The sequence below is a fragment of the Chiloscyllium punctatum genome, chromosome 2, assembly GCF_047496795.1.
Source record: "Chiloscyllium punctatum isolate Juve2018m chromosome 2, sChiPun1.3, whole genome shotgun sequence".
NCBI lineage: Eukaryota > Metazoa > Chordata > Chondrichthyes > Orectolobiformes > Hemiscylliidae > Chiloscyllium > Chiloscyllium punctatum.
The window spans coordinates 44060963-44080072 of NC_092740.1; the positions used below are offsets into that span (position 1 = coordinate 44060963).

General features: G+C 38.9%; 1 protein-coding gene across 4 annotated transcripts in view; it reads right to left on the reverse strand.

The window, feature by feature from the left end:
* The window catches only part of hexb (hexosaminidase B (beta polypeptide)), a 43603-nt gene that overhangs the window by 19160 nt on the left and 5333 nt on the right, over positions 1-19110 (reverse strand). For 3 of the 4 annotated variants that reach the window (XR_011952377.1, XM_072548036.1, XM_072548047.1), the window contains exons 3-7: positions 17047-17093; positions 13085-13195; positions 11920-12021; positions 9606-9735; positions 6384-6564 (exon numbers count right to left, since the gene is read on the reverse strand). Coding sequence is in view for 3 of the 4 variants with exons in the window: in XM_072548036.1 (XP_072404137.1) it covers positions 6384-6564; positions 9606-9735; positions 11920-12021; positions 13085-13195; positions 17047-17093 (571 nt within the window). In the remaining variant the exon portion in view is untranslated. The remainder of the gene's footprint in view (positions 1-6383; positions 6565-9605; positions 9736-11919; positions 12022-13084; positions 13196-17046; positions 17094-19110) is intronic. The other variant, XM_072548058.1, reaches the window with a different exon arrangement.

Genomic DNA, 19110 nt, shown 5'->3' on the forward strand with positions numbered 1-19110 from the left:
CATTATATTGCATTTGCTGAGGATTTGCCCACTCAGCAAGCCTACATCTTCTAAACATCCTCCTTTAACACACATTACCACACAGCGTCAAGTCATCTGCAAGTTTGGAGATATTGTATTGAATTCCTTTGCCCAAATTGTTGGTGTATATTGTGAACAGCTGGGATCCCTGTGATACCCCACTCATCATTGCCTGCCACTCTGAAAAGGACCCATTTGTTCCAACTCTCTACTTCCTGTCTGCCAACCAGTTCTCGATTCATATAGAATAAGTTACCTCTGACACCTATGCTTTAATTTTCCTTATTAATCACACAAATCCTTGTCAAAAGCCTTTTTGAAAGTTCAGATGCACAAGATCTACTGACCCTGTGTCCCCTAGCATTTCTGAAAGATTTATGTCCTCTGTATTGAAGACAGATCCAATGTCTTCGTTCAATTGGTTTGCCATCTGTTGTCCCATTATGAATTCACCGGATTCTAACTGCAAGAGACCGAAATTTATCTTCATCAGTCTTTTTCTCTTCACGAAGCCATAGAAGCTTTTGCAGTCAGTGTTTAGGTTTCCACAAGCATACTTTCATATTCTATTTTCTCCTTCTGAATTAAACTTTTGTGCTCCTCTGTTGAATTTTAAGTTTCTCCCAGTTGTCAGGTTTGCAGCTTTTCTGGCCAATTTAGATTCCTCCTTTTTGCCTTTAACACTATCCCCGGTTTCCCCTGTCAGCCATGGTTCAGCCATCTTCTCCGTTTTACTCTTAAGCCAGACAGGGGTGTACAATTGTTGAAGTTCATCCATGTGTTCGGCCATTGCCTATCCACCTTAAGAACCTTTGGTCAGCTTATCCTAGCCAATGCATGCCTCATACCATCAACTTTAGCTTTAAAGTTCAGGACCCTAGAATCAGATTTAACGGTCACTCTCTCTCACTATATTACAATCACCCTTCCCTAAAAAAATCTTGAACACAAGGTTGCTAATTAATTCTCTCTCATTACACAATACCAGTCTAGTATCAAGACTGGCTCTAATGTAATGAGGGGATACGTTGGGTTCCAAACAATCGATTGTGATTGGGGACTCTCTAGTCAGAGGCACAGACAGATGTTAATGGGGCCACCAGCGAAAAATCAGAATGGTGTGTTGCCTCCCTGGTGGCAGGATCAACAAAATCTCAGAGGATGCAGAATGTTCTCAAAGGGGAGAGGGACCAGCAGAAGATCGTTGTACACATTGAAACTAATGACATTGGAAGGGAAAAGGATGAGATTCTGAAGCAAGAATATAGAAAGTTAGGCAGGAGTTTAAAAAGGATCTCCTCAAGGGTAGTAATATCTAGATTACTCTTGGTGCTATGATCTAGTGAGGGTAGGAATAGGAGGATAAAACAGATGAATGAACAGTTGGTGCAGGGGAGAAGGGTTCACATTTCTGGATCATTGGAATCCCTTCTGGAGTAGATGTGACCTGTACAAAAAAAGATGGATTGTGCCTGAATTGGAAGGGGTCTAATCTTACTGGCAGGGAGAATTGCTAGAGCTGCTTGAGACAATTTAAACCAGTAAGGTGGAGGGTTGGGACCCAGGGAAGTAGTGAGCAAAAATCAATCTGAGACTGGTACAGGTAGGAAAAGGGATGAGTCAAACAGTCAGGGCATGCAGGAACAAAGCAGAGAACAAGCTAGGACCGATAAATTAAACTGCATTTATTTCAATGCAAGAGGTCTAACAGGGAAGGCAGATGAACCCGGTGCATGGTTAGGAACGTGGGAGTGGTAATTACAGAAACATGGCTCAGGAATGGGCAGGGCCTTCTGTAGGTATAAAAGGGATAAAAGAATGACTAGATTAAGATTAGGGCGAATCAAGGGCAGTAGTGGGAAGTTGTGCTTGGAGTCAGAGGAGACAGGGGGAGCACTAAATGAATATTGTTCATCAGTGTTCTCACTGGAAGAAGACAATGTTGTTGAGAATACTGAGAAACAGGCTATGAGACTAGATGGGATTGAGGTTCACAAGGAGGAGGTGAAATTCTGAAAAGTGTGAAAATAAATAAATCCCTTGGGCCAGATGGGATTTATCCTAGGATTCTCTGGCAAGCCAGGCAGGAGATCGCCAAGCTTTTGGCTTTGATCTTTATGTCGTCATTGTCCACAGGAATAGTGCCAGAAGACTGGACAATAGAAAATTTTGTTCCCTTATTCAAGAAGGGGAGTAGAGACAACCCTGGTAATTATAGATCAGTGAGCCTTACTCCAGTTGTGGGTAAAGTGTTGGAAAAGGTTATAAGAGATAGGATTTCTAATTATCTCGATAGGAATAAGTTGATTAGGGATAGTCAGCAGGGTTTTGTGAAGGATAGGTCGTGCCTCACAAACCTTATTGAGTTCTTTGAGAAGGTGACCAAACAGGTGGGTGAGGGTAACGCCATTGATGTGGTGTATATGGATTTAAGTAAGGCGTTTAATAAGGTTCCTCACGGTAGGCTACTGCACAAAATATGGAGGCATGGGATTGAAATGATTTATCGGTTTGGATCAGAAATTGACAAGCTGAAAGAAGACAGGGTGGTGGTTCAGATATGTTCATCCTGGAGTTCAGTTACTAGTGGTGTACCGCAGGGATCTGTTTTGAGTGCACTGCTGTTTGTCAAAATAACAAACATTTTTAAATGGGTGGCACGGTGGCTCAGTGGTTAGCACTGCTGCCTGACAGTTCCAGATGGGTGACAGTCCCTGTGTCTGAGTGGGTTTCCGCCAGGGGCTCCGGTTTCCTCCCATAATCCAAAGATGTGCAGGTTAGGTGTGTTGGCCATGCTAAATTGCCTGTAGTATTCAGGGATGTGTACATTAGGTGCATTAGTACAGGTAAATGTAGAGCACTAGGGTAGGGGAATGAGTCTGGGTGGTTACTCTTCAGGGGGGGTTGGTATGGATTTGTTGGGCCACAGGGCCAGTTTCCTACCGGAGAGATTCTATTCCAAATGATCTGGGTGAGGGCATAGAAGGGTGGATTAGTAAATTTGCGGACGACACTAAGGTCAGTACAGTTGTGGATAGTGCCAAAGGATGTTGTAGGTTACGGGATATAGATTAGCTGCAGGAGTGGTTTGGGAGGTGGCAAACAGGGTTTAATGCAGAAAAATATGAGGTAATTGTCCATTCACTGCATTATAGGAAGGATGTGGAAGTTTTGGAAAGGGTTCAGAGGGGATTTACTAGGTTGCCACCTGGTATGGAGGGAAAATCTTGAGGAAAGATTGAGGGACTTGAGCTGTAATCGTTAGAGAGAAGAAGGTTGAGAGGTGACTGAATTGAGACAAGAAAGATAATCAGAGGGTTAGATCAGGTAGACAGTGAGACCCTTTTTCCTTAGATGGTGATGGCTAACATGAGAGGGCATGGCTTCATATTGAGGGGTGATAGACACAGGACAGATGTCATAGGTGGTTTCTTTATTCAGAGAGTAGTAGGGGCATGGAACGCACTACCTGCGGCAGTAGTAGATGGGCATTTAAATGGTTATCGGATAGGCATATGGACAAACATGGAATACTGTTAAGTTAGATGGGCTTCAGATTGGTTTCGTAGGATGGCACAACATCAAGGGCCGAAGGGTCTGTACTGCGCTGTAATGTTTTCTGATCTATGACTGACAGCTTAATGTTCCTGAACACAAATGCTGCAAGAAGGTTAGAAAGGGGGACAAGTGAAGAGAGGAAGTGGCGATTTTGATAAGGGATAGCTTCCTGCTGAACTTAGGGAGAATATTCCTTTGAATACATCCAGGGAAGTTATTTGGGCGGAACTGAGAAATAAGAAAGGGATGATCAATTTATTGGGATTGTATTATAGACCCACCTAATAACAGGACATTAAGAAGGAAATTTGTAAGGCATTTTCAGTTATCTGTAAGAATACAGTGGCTATGGGTAGGGGATTTTAACTTTCCAAACAGTATGGCAGTCCCAGTCTGTTAAGGGTTGAGATAGAGAGGAATTTGTTAAGTGTGTACAAGCAAAGTTTTCGATTCAGTATGTGGATGTACCTATTAGAGAAGGGGCAAAACATGACCTACTCTTGGGAAATAAAGCAGGTCAGGTGATTAAGGTGTCAGTGGGGGAGCGCTTTGGGACTAGCAACCCTAATTTTATTAGTTTTAAAATAGGAATAGAATGGATCTAAAAGTTGGAGTTCTAAATTGGAGAAAGACTAGTTTTGACAGTATTAGGCAAAAACTTTCAAAAACTGATTGGGGGTATATGTTTGCAGGTAAAGGGATGGCTGGAAAATGGGAAGCCTTTAAAAATGAGATAACAAGAGTAGAGAGACAGTATATTGCTGTTAGGGTGAAAGGAAAGGACTTGCTCTCTAGTTGGCTCCTTGACGTATTGGTTGAGGTAACCATCTGTCATACATTCCAGGAAATCCTCCTCCATCGCACTGCTACCAGTTTGGTTAGTCCAATCATTCATAATAACTGCTGTACCTTTCTGCATGCATCTCTCACTTCCTGTTTGATGCCATCCCCAACATCACAATTACTGTTTGGTGATGTGTGCACAATTTTGGTGTTTTGCGATCTGCCCATACAGATTCCACATTGTCCAGACTAATGTCCTCCCTTACTACAGCGTTAATCTCCTTAACCAACAACACTACCCCAACTCCCTTTACATCTATCTTTCCTGAAAAGTGAATAACCCTGGATATTGAGTTCCCATCCTTGGTCACCCTGGAGCCAGATCTCCATAATCCCAATTTACATCATATCCATTAATAACTGTCTGCACAGTTAATTCATCCACTTTATTACAAATGCTACCCATTGAGACAAAGTCTTCAGATTTTGACATTTATTGCCCATTTAGAAAAATACATTGTGGCCCTTTTTGATTTTTGTCTTTGGTGACTCTGCCTTCCACTTTTCCCTCCCCCATCCTGTCTTTTGTTTTTGTCCCCACTTTTACTTCCCTCAGTTCCTGTGTTGGTTCCCACCACCCTGCCATATTAGTTTAAAACCTCCCCAACAGCACCAGCAAACACTCCCCAGGACATAGTTTGCATCTGGACAGGACTGGAACCAGTCTGGTTGTCACTGGTCCCACCTCCCCAAGAACTGGTTCCAATGCCAAGGAATTTGAATCCCCATCTCTTGCGCCATCCCGCAAGTCAGTTTTGGGTTTTCATCAAGCTTTCAAAAAAAAATTCAGGTGGCTGATACCATTTACTGTTCACCCCTAGTTCATGCTGCCACTAGACGGAGAGGACTCCTCAACCATTTAGTTCCAGCTTTTTAATTTTGTACCTGCTAGTAGCCCACACCATCTAATCAGTGTTTAGTACTGGGCTGAAAAACATCCTGTTTAGAGGGGTAATAAATATGCCATATTTGCATATAATGTCTTTACTGTGGGGAACAGGCTTATATAGATCATTGAAAAGGCCTGTCACCCCACATTTGTGCCAACCACAATGCCATTCTAAACTAATCAATCAATCTGCCTGCACATGATCCAGAATCTGTTTAATTGCTTTTTAAACATTGTTATTGCATCCATCTCCATCATCTCCCACGACAGGAAATTCTAGGCACCTATCACTCTGTATAAAAAATAACTTTCCTCACATCTCAAACATTTCCCCCACTTACCTTAAAGATATGCTCCCTCGCATCGGATATTTCCATCCTAGGGAAATGACTCCCAACTACCCACCCTATCCAAGGCTCTCAGTTTTAGATACTTCTATCAGCTGGTCCATCAACCTCTCATACTCTCAGAAAAATCCAAGATTGTCCAATGCTCCAATCCAGGCAACATCCTGGTAAACCTCTTTTGCACCCTCTACAAAGCTTTCACATCTATCAGATAGTGTTGTGATCAGATTTACACAAAACCCAAAATGTGCCTAATCAAATTCTTATACAGCTTCAGAAGGGAGTTATAGCAAGATTTTACCTGTGATTAGCAGACAGATACAGCTGCAACAAAATTTGCTGGTTTCTTCAATACCTTGAAACTTGGCAGAAACACCCTTTGCGGTATTGCCACTAAGCTATTCAAGCAGATAAATTCTAGATTAAAAAATGTATTCCGTGCCATCACTTTACTCAGAACTTCCTCCAAGTCAACATCGAGATATTGATTCTATAGTTGATTTCATGGTGACTCGATTTTGTTTTAACTGTGAAGTTGGCACAAATATCTGGACTGGAGCACTATTGAAAAGAAAACTGCTGTGCACTTTCTCATTTTTCATTAACAGATTCGGCCTTCCTAATTACTAAACGAGATTTAATAATTGAGATAATGATTACAAACAAAAAGGCATAAGTTTCAGGGAAACAATGAGAGAGAGAGAGAGAGAGAAAAGTTGACATACCAACATGCAAAATTGACTTCATCACCTCCCAAGTGAACATAAGCATCTGGAAACACCAAGCTGATCTCTTTAAAGAGTTGATTCAAAAATTCATAGGTTGTATTTAACGAAGGATTTATCGGTCCAAATGTTCCAGAAAACTTCTCACCATTATAACATGGAGTAAGCAGGTTTTTTATGCCTAGACAATAAGGAAGAGGAAGTTTATATTACTGCAAAGAAAGCACAACTATTCGTTTCAAAATTATGCAACTATATTCTTAACTGAAAAAAAAACTACTTATATAAAGACAGCAGATTTTTTTTTTGTTCTTTGTTTCCCAACATGGCCTTTAAATTGAGGGAACGGAGGACAAATTACTGACAGGGCTGGGAAATTGGTTGAGTGGCAGATGACAAAGTACGAATAATAAATAGGTAACCAAACTGGCATGATATGTCCATGAGTGTCCTACAAGCACCCACGTTAGGACTTCAATTATTTGCATTATTAAATTACTTGGAGAATGGCATAGAATTATCATTTAATCCCAATGTGCTGTTGACACAGTCAGGCAGAGCGCAAGAGAGAGAGTGCACGAAGATAATCGTACGAAATTAGAAAGGAACATTGATAAACCAAGTCAATGGGCAAAACAACAGCAAATGGAGTTCATTACAAGCGAGTGGTTATCCATTTTGGAGCAAAGTATCCCAATCTACCTTTATGATGGTATTACATTACATATGGTAGATGTCCAAAGACACTTGGGAGTTCAGGTGTATAGATCTTAAAATGCCATAAACAGATGCAGAAAATCATCAAGAAAGTTACTGGAATGATGGCCTTTATATCTAGAGGACGCCATGAAAAGGATGCAGAAGTTATGTTGCAATTTTATAAAACACTGGTTGGGCCCCATTTGGCATACTGAGAGCAGATCTGGGTACCTCACTTTAAAAAGGAGCCTTGGAGGGAGTAAAATGTAGGTTTACAAATACGATGACCTTAACCCCTGAAGTCCAAATAAATTATGAGGACAGATTATAGAATGTGGTCTTCTTTAAAATTTAGAAGGTTAAGGATTGATCTGATCAAACTCTTCAAAATTATAACAGAAAAAGACAGGGTAGACAAAGAAACTACTGCCTCCGACTGGAGGCTTTAGAACTAAGGGGTATAGTCTAAAATGTAGGGCTAGACCGTTCAGGAGGGAAGTTAGGAAGCACTTCTACACACAGGGCAGCCAGTGCTAGATCAGTTGTTAGTTTTAAATCTTCAATAGAAACATTTTTAAGCAAAAAAAAAAGGGTTAAACGATGTGAGCCATAGGTAGATACAGAACCTCAGCTATCCAAACATCAATTATCTGAATTTTGGATTATTCAAACAAGATCAAGGTCCTGTAAAAAGATTACATCAAAAGAAGTGTTATGGTCACTGGTGCAACGATTGCAATCAGGCAGAATTGCCAAAAATATCTGTATTTACTAAGTCGTAACTAATTTTAAGGTAGTGTTAAAAATTACTTCATGTTAGATATAATTATTTTGACTCTTCTACCTGCTGAGATGCATAATGTTGCATCTAAAGATATATTCATCCAAGATTGATAAAACTGACACCAATAGCATACATTTAATAGATGCCTCATTTGAAGTGTACATGAAGCAGTGGAGCAAAGAAACACAAGCCCCTCAAGCAACAGCAACTAGATATTTTCTTCAAAAAACCAACCTCCACGTCAATTAATTTTATTTACACAAAAAGTGATTTCATTTGTAAAATATCATGAATTTTTAAGCAATATCCAGTGTTTGTACACATTTTAATCAATTGAATAAAATAAAAATTATGTAAAAATGCATGTTTACAGAGTTATGCTCAGTATGGCTTCCTTTGGATAACTGATCTGACCATAAACAAACAAAATACTCCCCCCACCTGTCTCATTCAGATATTCAAGGCTATTCAGTATATAGATTTAGATGACAGATCAGACTTGGTCTTATTAAATGGCAAAACAGGCTCAAGAGGCTGAATTACCTACTCCTGATTCTTTAAATACTGTTCTAAGAGTATCAAACAAAAAGATTCCTGAAGAAGGGCTTATGCCCGAAACATCGATTCTCCTGCTCCTTGGATGCTGCCTGACTTGCTGTGCTTTTCCAGCAACATTTTTCAGCTCTGATCTCCAGTCCTCACTTTCTCCTAAAAGATTTAGGTTAGGCCAGCATGTCTACATGTAAAGGATGGCAGTGCCACTTTGCCTCAAATGTTCTAAGTACAAAATTAGCCCCTTTCCTCCTTTTCTGTAACATTGTTCAGACAAATGTATGTAGCGAAAGTTGATTATGGCACATGGGATTAAACATCTCCAACAGGGGCGTGTGTGGGGGCCCGGGGGGGGGAGGATGAAGTGAAAGGGCAATATTTTACTGTGTCACTTCACGATCCATTATGTAGGCTTTAACCTACACAGTTTTTACATAGCAGTGAGCTTTCAACTTAAAATTTTCCTTTTTTTTTTGAAAGTTAATATGCTGATAAACATTTTAAAAACAAAAAGCTGAGGACACTTTTGTACAGTGACTTTTTTTCCAAAACCGTGGGACCAAAATTTGGAAATTGAAGTGTTCTAATCTGGAACCTTATGTGCACCTTTTCTTCTTCACCCATTATCACTCCCAAGAGAGCAATGATTTACCATATACATTGTATTCTAATAATAATTCTCAGACAACTAAGTCTCTTCACCCTCTCTGTACCTGGCTTTAGAACTGGAATGCAATGCAAGAATAGTTCTCAAAAAAAAACTCTGACCCCGAGCACTGAAGGACGTAGGTTGCTAAGCTCAGCTGCATCCCTCCCCCTGGCTAGGGGTGGTTGACCTTTGGATAGGTTTTATTTGACACAAATATACCTGTCTAAAATTAATTTTCCTTTCACTACAAAATATCCAAAATATTCTGATAAACCAATTCCCAGTTTTGTTTTAGATGAAGGATAGTTCAAGTTTCTGCAAATAAAGTTAGGAAAATCTCCAGATTCTGAAAACGGATTACAAATGCATCTCAGTACAAACAGGCTGTGTTGCCTAAAGTTCCAAAAATCAGGATGAACTACAACGGACTAATATGTTTACTAACATCCTGAACTGCATAGTTGACAAAGGCATTTTTCTAAACAAATAAAATTACAAAAAGAGGCAAAATTGTTTAGTTAGGTGATAATTCACTCACCTCTCCAAGACTGTGTGTGCCCAGGTGTGTCAAACTCTGGGATGACCCGAATCCCTCTCTCACGAGCATACTCGATAACCATTTTCACATCTGCCAATGTATAAATGTGTGTGACTGGATGGTACGCACCCTACAAAATATAAAGGGAGGGGGCCAAGAACAGTGGGTCAGTACTAAACATCAGAAAAAAAACTTGTAGCTGAACAAGAATACCAACTAGAGTTTTGATATATTTCATTCAGACTTTTAAAGAAAGGTAAAAAGTGAGAAAAAAAAAATTTGATAGACTGGGACTATATTCATTGAAATTTAACAGAATGCGTTGGGGGAAATCTTGTCTGGCAGATGAAACTAAAATTCGGGGGCAGAGCCTCAAAATGAGGGGTGTCAGATCTAGGATGAAAGTCGAGGATGAGCTTTACCCAAAGGGTTGTGAATCTGTGGAATTTCCTATCCAATGAAGCAGTTGAGGCTGCCTCAAATGTTTAAGGCAAAGATAGACTTTTGAATAGTAAAGGAATTAAGGGTTATGGTAAATAGGTGGGTATGTGGATCTAAATCCACAAAAAGATCATCCATGATCTTATTGAATGGCAGAGCAGACTTGAGGGGCCAGATGGCCTACTTTATGTACTTAAACATCCCCTTCAAAACACTGCACTTAGCAAAGCAAATATTCTACTGAACAGTATTAATAAAACCAACATGTCTGGTGGATATGGAGTCAGATTCTACTTCTGAGAAATGGAAAGATGATGGACTACAGAGCAAGGACAAAGATATTTTTTCTTAAATGGAGGTTAATGGCAAGTATTCATTGCAAATAAGAAACAGAATTCAGATATTTCAATAGAAACACCACCAAAAGAATGAGGCAAAACAAAGTTATAGATTCTAAAGAACAGCCAAGGGAACCAATGCAAAACTAGGGACTTCAAATTTGCTTCATGATCGGACTGGAATATATTAGGAAGCTAGAAAGAAGGGCAAGACTATGAAGCAGCTTGCAACATGGAGGATGAGAATTTTTTGTGTGCTTGACCTACATTGCATCCTGTATCCAATGGGCAGAGGGTGATGTTTTCCCACATTCAAATGAATTCAAGAGACGTACTTTATTGCATGCATAACTGGTTTAACCATTATTGCCAAATTTGGATAGACTGCATTACGTACAATTAGCCTTTGCTATCCAGGATGATGCAGTTGTGGAAAAGCAAGCTGGTTTGACAGAAATAATTTCTAGCTTCTTGCCATAGTCAATAAACTGCCCTTTAACTACAAAAAAAAATCCAAACAGCAGATGAATCTTGACACCAAGAAAACTTGCTCCACTGTTTGCTGACGATTACTTAAGTTAGAACATCCATCCTTCATTTTACCAAACCTGAACCCATGCCTTCCTTCAGATTCACACATCACCCCATACACTAAGCTCACAACAACAGGTTCTATTCTTACTAAACAAACAAAGTCACTATTCTGTTTGTCAAATTGCAGAACAGTTGTCCAACAATGGGTTAGATGAAAATATATAAAGATAAAGATAAAAGTCCACAGACAGAAGAAGTGGTGTAAGGTATCACTTTCGTCACTAAACTAGAAAAGGCTGGTCCCCAGAACTGAATGCAATAATTATACTTCATCCATCTCAAGCTATGGTGGTGGCTTAAATGAAGCAGCAGAACGAATGTCTATTCCTTATTCAACTGATTACAATTCAAGAAAGCTGTTACATACACAAAAGGTTACTGGGCTTTAATGCTTATCACCCAGTGTAGCACTCCATGGCAAGTCAAATGAGGTGGATTTGAATACTTCTACAGAGGTGGCTTTCCAACACAATTTATCAAATATGATATAAATTTAAAATATACAGAATAAAAGTAATTACAAGGCAAAAAAAAAAGGTGCAGATTAATGTTTGAACAGAATTTCACTTTACTTTGCTCTGGTAACTACAGACTTCTACAACATAGCAGAATCAGTTCTAAAATGTTTTCCCCATTAGGAAATAGCAAGGTAACTTTACAGGTTCGTCTGATATTGAAAATTAACAAAGTCAATAGGAGCAGAACTGTTGCATCAATTGTGGAATCATAAGTATATACAATTTGCACTGAGCCAAAGTTTAGGTTGCTTGATACCATGTTGAGAACCAAGCTGGTCAGTATAAAAAGGTTGTCAGTTATGTAGGAAATATAATCTTTTTCGCACATCATATACATTGAACTGTATAAAAGTTACTTTGCAATCACAAAGCTGTATTTAAAGTAGTAATTTTTAAAAAAATTGTAAAAATGCCTTTACTAACCTGTGCACTCAGCTCAGGGAAGCTGATACTTTGATAAGGGAATGATGGATCATCCACAATATGCCAATGGAAAACATTAAACTTATTGAATGACATAGCCTCCTGAAATAAGTGAAAAGCACAGAACTATGAGGTAGAGCTTCTAAAACCTACAACAGTTAACTTTAGCCACTTTATTGCTTATTCTAATCAAATGGATATTAACATTAGCACAGAAAGCTATAAAGGAGGTAATATTTAATAAAAGATATGGCTGAGACAGAGATGGCCAACATCAGACTAGTCATGGAACCACTTAAATCACTAAAAGAAAAACAACAAATCTTATTTCACAATTGAGCATAAAGTTAAAGCTAGAATTTTAATAGCTGGCTTGTTTTCTTTTAAAAGGTATTCTCCAAATTATAGCATTGATGCCGACTCTTTGGCGTGTAGCTGCAAGTCCTTTAGAAAAAGTGCAAGCAGCTTTATCTAATGCTATACCTTTAAACATTTGTTCTAAGAAACAAAGCATTCAGTCATCAAAAGCTTTAGATCCATGGTGTTCTGGTGAAGTGGGATTACAAACACATGGATAGAATGGGAGACAAAGGGCTATTTTTCTTCAGCAGTGGAGATTTAGAGGAGATGTTTGAAATCTCTCCCTGAACGTACTTGAGGAGATAGATTTTAGAAATATCTGGGAGCTGGTTGCTTCACTAAACTGACATAAAAGAGGAGTTGTGGTCTTGGGCAGATCAGCCATGTTGAATAGCAGACCAGACTTGAAGCACCTACTGGTCTACTCTTGCATCTATTTCTTATATTCTTAAAATCATAAGGGTTCATGGAGTAAACTAGAGAGATTACTTGCATTGTAGGAAGGGTAATTTGTGATTTGTTTTTCCAGTGCTATTCTATGCTTGTAGAACTCTGATGTGGTTTTCAAAAGCAAAATTGGCACTGAAGAATTTCAACAGGTCAGAAACTAGAGCTAGACAAACCCATCAATTATCTCACCTTCAAAAAAAAAGGAAATTACCAGGCATATTGCCTATTTCTGATTTCCATTTCAGATTCAAAGTTCTTTCTCCCTTAGCTTTAAATATAATATCCCAGTTTTAGAATTACAAAATTATAAAATGCATGGAGGAGGAGTTTACTAACATTCACTAGAGGTACTCACCAAGGTTTCAAGGATTACTTTAAGAGGTAAATAGTGCCGTGATGTATCAAGTAAAATTCCTCTATGAGCAAATCTTGGAGAATCCAAAATCTGAGTTTTATTAATGAGAGGCTGAAAGAGCACAAAGGTATTTTGAATAAGTGGAAAAATTAGTACAGAGTTTTCAGTTGAAGAAGCCCCAACTCCCTCAATAAGGCTAAAAATCACAACAGCAGGTTACAGTCTAAAAGGCTTAAAACCTGGTGTCATGAGATTCTTTGCTTCATCCACCAGAGTCCAACACCAGCACGTCCACCTCAATGAGAATACATTCAAAGTAGTGAATAGTTCCTTTTACAGAGCACTGTCCATAATCAGATTATCACACCTGAACAAGGGTGGGGTGGGTGTGTTCCTTTTGCTAATTCTGCTGATTTCATCATTGCAGCTTAATCAGAAGCTTTTAATCAGGCAACCACCATAACTTGAAAGATTCTTGGTTCTTTTCAATCTCAAAAGCTGTTACTACTTACAAAAAGCAGCATTGTGAATGCAAGGTTGTTCGGTGAGCTGGAAGGCTCATTTTTGGACATTTCATCACTATACTAGGTAATATCAGTGAGCCTCCAGTGAAGCACAGGTGTTATGGCCCACTTTCTATTTAGGTGTTTAGGTTTCCTTGGATTGGTGGTGATGTCATTTCATGTTCTTTTCTCAGAATGACAGATGGGATCCAAATTGGTGCATTTATTGATAGCATTCCAGTTGGAATATTATGCTTCTAGGAATTCTCTTAGATGTCTCTGCTTGGCTTGTCAGAGGATGGATGTATTGAAACCAAAGTGGCGTCCTTCCTCATCTGTAAGGATACCAGTGCTAGTGGGTCATGTCTTTTGGTAAGAGAAAGTGAGGACTGCAGATGCTGGAGATCCTGAAAAAGGGCTCATGCCTGAAACGTTGATTCTCCTGCTCCTTGGATGCTGCCTGAGCTGTTGTGCTTTTCCAGCAACACATTTTCAGCTCATGTCTTTTGGTGGCTAGTTGATGTTCATGTGCCCTGTTGACTAGTTTCCCCCCCATTTGTCCAATGTAGTATTTGTTACAGTTCTTAAAAAGTATTTTGTAAATTATGTTTGTTTTGCTTGTTACCTGTATTGGACATTTTAAGTTCATTAGCTGCTATTTTAGTGTGTTGGTGGGCTACCACAATACCAAGGGTGGGGGAAAAGTGGGGGATGTAAGGGAAAGTGGCTTTGGCTTCTGAGTGGATTTTGTCTGCTTGTGGGGTATAAGAAGAACCCTACTCTTATTTTCAGGTTGAGCCTTGAGACATCAATCATAGTTACAGATATAGGTATCATCTTAGCAGCTATCCTTGAAAAAGCATGCGAATCTTCGTGTAACAGGAAGCTAAGAATTATTAAAGTTATCATGGTAGCTTCTAGGGTATTTTACACAAGCCTCTAACGGAGGTAGCACTGATGATCACTCAGTACCAAAACCAGAGATTATTTGTTGATGTTATGGTATAGACTCAATGTAGTATGGAGATTAGATTAAAGCACCATACATCTGATGAACACCAGCTGTCCTTGCAAAGCTGCGACTACAACATTATCAACAGTCTTGATACAGTTGAGTTAAAAGGTAACTAGAGCTTAGTGGATACAGGAGGCCATCCAGCTACCTAAAAATAGTTCTGATGGTATCCCTGGTCTGTAGTAAAAACACCTCACTCATCTGAAAATGAGCAAGACTATAGACCTTATATGTTCTAGGCACCCAAGGGGATCTTTAGTTGGGTAAATTAGAAGATGTAGGTCATTTGACCCATTGAATGAGGGTGTAGGTTCAAAAGGTATTAGTAGATATGAAATCATCAACTCCACTTTCCTGCTGTTTCTGCACCCACCCCATAACAATTCTCTTAAAATCATTAAAATATCTCAGCCTTGAATATACTTTATCAGATTCAGTAAAGACTTACTGATTAAGGATTCCATATATTTATGACCCAAGGAGTTTCTTAATGCAGGGAAAAAAAAAGAGGAACTCCTTGACCCATACTTTCCCCAGATCTATCTGCTCAAGGTTTCCCCCATCCCCACCATATTTGAAGGCTCCTATTCTTTTAGGAGAAATACAGAGCCAGCTTACTCAACCACTCCCATAATAAAACTCAAATGGCCTCAGCCATTCTTCTCTGGACAGCCTCCAAAAGCAGTATAGTTAACTGAAGGGGCCCAAAAACTATTCACTGTACAAATGCAGTCTAACTACAGTGTTGTACACTGGCCATAAATCCAAATGAATTAGGGTAGGGAAATACAAGTAGAATGTGTCCTAGTTAATGTAAGCAGGCAGAATTCATTTCTTGATACAATTAATCATAGAAGACTGACAAAGCAGCATCATGGAATTTTCATAGATATTGGACACAAGGATGTTATTCTGATAGTGTAGCACAAATCAGATCTTGTAAAGACAGTGGGATCTCCTGAAACCTCATTCCATGAGAGGAAAGGTAGTATTACATACTATGTTGTGTTTCTTGTTAACAGCAAGGAGACAAAATCAGCCTGCTCAATGCAGCCTCAAGGATCCTGGATTGCCTTTATGATAGATTACAGATGCCAAGGTTGTCTGGGACAGATCTTACTTCAGAGACCACTATGATCAAGGTCATGATCATGACATGGCCATTATTGCTTTTCCATTGAAATGCATGCAGTGACTAGTGATACACGCCCCAACTTATTTCCTTTGACCAAGAAAAATGGCAATTTGCTTAAGTGCTGCAAAAACAACATAGCCACCCCTTTGATCACTAAAAACCAGTCAGGCTTTATCTGCATTAAAGACAGAAGTATAGGTAGCTGCAAGTCTAACTCTGGCAGCAAAGTTCAAAGCCAAGGCATTTGTAAGCAAAGATGAAAAGTGAACAACTATAACAACAAGCTAAGGGCCCCAGAGACAAGTGGTTGCAGCAGCACTTCAAGTGAACAAAGTCAGAGTCTGAATTAAATTATAGGTGAATTATAGATGGTGAGGTTGGTATATGTGATGCCAAACTCTGAAGGTAGATGCAAGTGGTTATTTATGGAGCATAACCTGAGATGTTGGAATGCTGGGCAAGAAATAGGCTGTGAAGGAACAAGTTATCACTAGATATCAGTTCATGACATAAAACTCAGTCACCATAAAGTTTCTTTCTGCTACCTGATAAAAATAGCAAACTGCATATAAAAAGGTGAAGTGATATTCTGTAATGAGATTATGCATAAAAAGCCTCTTGCTGATTCTTAGTTTTTTTTACTCCATTCAAACTTTGTTTAAAAACAAACTTCAGGTTGGAGAATTTCATTTCACCAACTTACCACAGCCCACATTAGATGAAATCTTGTTTGTTCACTTAAGCATTCAGCTTTGTGGCTTTTCAAATATACCCTTGAATTTTAGTTTTGTTGCACAGGATTTAAGATTAGGTCCTTCAAACATCTGCATAGCAGCACACAAACTTAATGTTAAGTTACAGCTGCCTGCACCAGAAGCTTACTCATTTTACTAAGTTTGGTATTAATCTTTGTTTAAATGACAGATCTGAGGAATGTATATTGTTCTGGTATAACAAATAGAGATGACCACTTTAAATTGTCTCCATTTATTAGAAGCAATTTAAATTGAAAAGTAATCTCAATGATGAATCAGCAAGTTCAGTAAAGTAGGGAATTACAATATAGGGTTATTGATAGACACTTGTACAAAAACAATATTGCAATTTTACAGTTGGTACATAAATACTTGTTTAGCAGTGAGTTGAAACAATTTATGCTAACTGATTGGATTAAGTTTGTATTTAGATTTCTTAAAAAAAAAGATTTATGTCAGAAGTATAAACTCTTATATCAGACAAATTTAACACATTTGATGAGTGCCATGGAAATCTAGTTTTTGCAAAGCCAAAAATTCCTAAAATAGCTTACAGTATCATATTGATCTTCATACACCAATTGGCTGAAGGTCTCCAGTCCTGAAACAAATTGTTTAAGTACTCATGAATATACATGACTTAAATTCTAAAATTTAAAAGTTAACCATTTAGCTATCCCACAAAAAAAGTCAATCATTTGCCAAGCAGTGTTTTTTACTTCTCATTAAGTAATTTAAAATGTTGGATTATGTCAGCAGAAACAATAAGTATTAGTTAACCATGCAGATCAGTTCACCTCAATTTAAAACCCCCAGGCATTACAGTTGACAATGGATAGAAGGAATGGAGACTACTCTCCCTAGAGAGCAAAGGGGGTTAAGGAGATCTGAGAAGTTTCCAAAGTCACAAAGGGGCTAGAGTAACAGCTGCTTGAAAAAGCATCAATTAGGGGCACACAGATCCAAAATGATTTGCAAGAAAAATTGGTGTAAACATTCCCTCCCTTCCCCAAGAGTAGCTTGTTAGTGTCTGAATGGACTGCCTGTATATGGTGGGGGCAGATTCATTGAGCATCCAAGTGTACTGGATGATTAGCAAACATTGAGAATGTCAGTGTTAAAAGCTCTCACTTGTTTTCATTTGGAGAATACTATTAATAAGAGGCCAAATCACCTCTAGTATTCCCCATTCTTGCTCAGCAACAGACCACTGGTCTTTCCGGTTTAGTTTAGGACCAACCTTAAATTAAGGGTGTCTCCTAGTGGGAAAGTACTTGTGACTGATTAAGCTTCATTTAAATTCAAAAGTACATTGTCTTTCCCAACAAAAGGGGAAAGAAGAATTAAACATAATATGCATTATACCAATGTATAAAGTGTTTAAACAGTAGGAAAGAATCATGACCATTAAGGACCATGATAACAAAACTACAGAGCTGAATGACATTTGGCAAGAGGGACTGAGGTTCCTGAGCATTGATAGAGGGAAGTGGTTTTGACAGGCTTAGGAGCCAAGAAATCCCAGGTGTGGAATGATTTGAATCCCAGGATGCTGCAAGAGATAAGGTAGGAAGTTAGATGGCTGACCCAAATTTTAAATTCCTTTCTGACCAAAAAAGGGAGCCACACTACCTGTGGCACCTCCAATTTTCAACAAGGGCAATGGAGATAAACCAGAGTCAATCTATTGGAGAAAATTCTGAAGGAAAGAATCAGTCTCCACTTGGAGGGGAATGACCAAATATGGCCAACATGGCTTTTTCAGAGGTAAGTCAAACTTGGACAGCTTTGCAAGGAGGTGACCAGGTGTCTACAAGACAGTGCAGTTAATTAAAATTCAGTAAAGACTTTTTAAAAAGGCCAATGTGGGAAAATGATAAAGTAAAAAACCACAATCCAAAACTGGCTTAGTGTAAGAAACAAAGCAGTGGCAGAAGACTGGTGTCCAGCAGCATACCATGGGTGGGTGCTGGGTTCCTTTTGCTTTATAAAAATGATCCAGAAAGCATCACAGGGTGAAAGAATAAGTTTGCATATTATAAGATTAGCTGATAAAAGTTAATTGATAAAAGTCTTGTTACAGGAGGATATAGATAGATTGGTAGAAGATCAGATGAAGCTTTACACTGGGAAATAAAAGGAGTAGTGTTCAGAATTAGTAACAAGACGAGAGCACTTCATGAATGTCTGTTGGAAAGTCACATCGGAGCTATACAAGCATAGCTGGAGTATAGGTAGACAAGTAGGAGGCTGGAAGAATACAGCAAGCTAGGCAGCAATCAGGTGGAGAAGTCAATGTTTTAGGTGTAATCTTTCTTCAGGACTTTGACTACTGTCAGCAGTTCTGCTCAATATAGCAAGATTGATTGTACTGGAGGTAAAGTAGAAGAAATTCACCAGGATGTTACTGGAGATTGAGCTCTCCTAGTTAAACTGCTCAGATTGTTCTTTTTCAGGAAAAAAAGTGACCTATTGAGATGGTGATGGAGGGTATGGGCAGGATAGATATAAAACACTCCTTATTTGAGTCATCAATACAAGGGGATATGCTTTTAGAGGTGAAAGGCAAGAGGTTAGGAGGATTTGAGTATACAAATTCAAGAGGGTAATAGAAACCT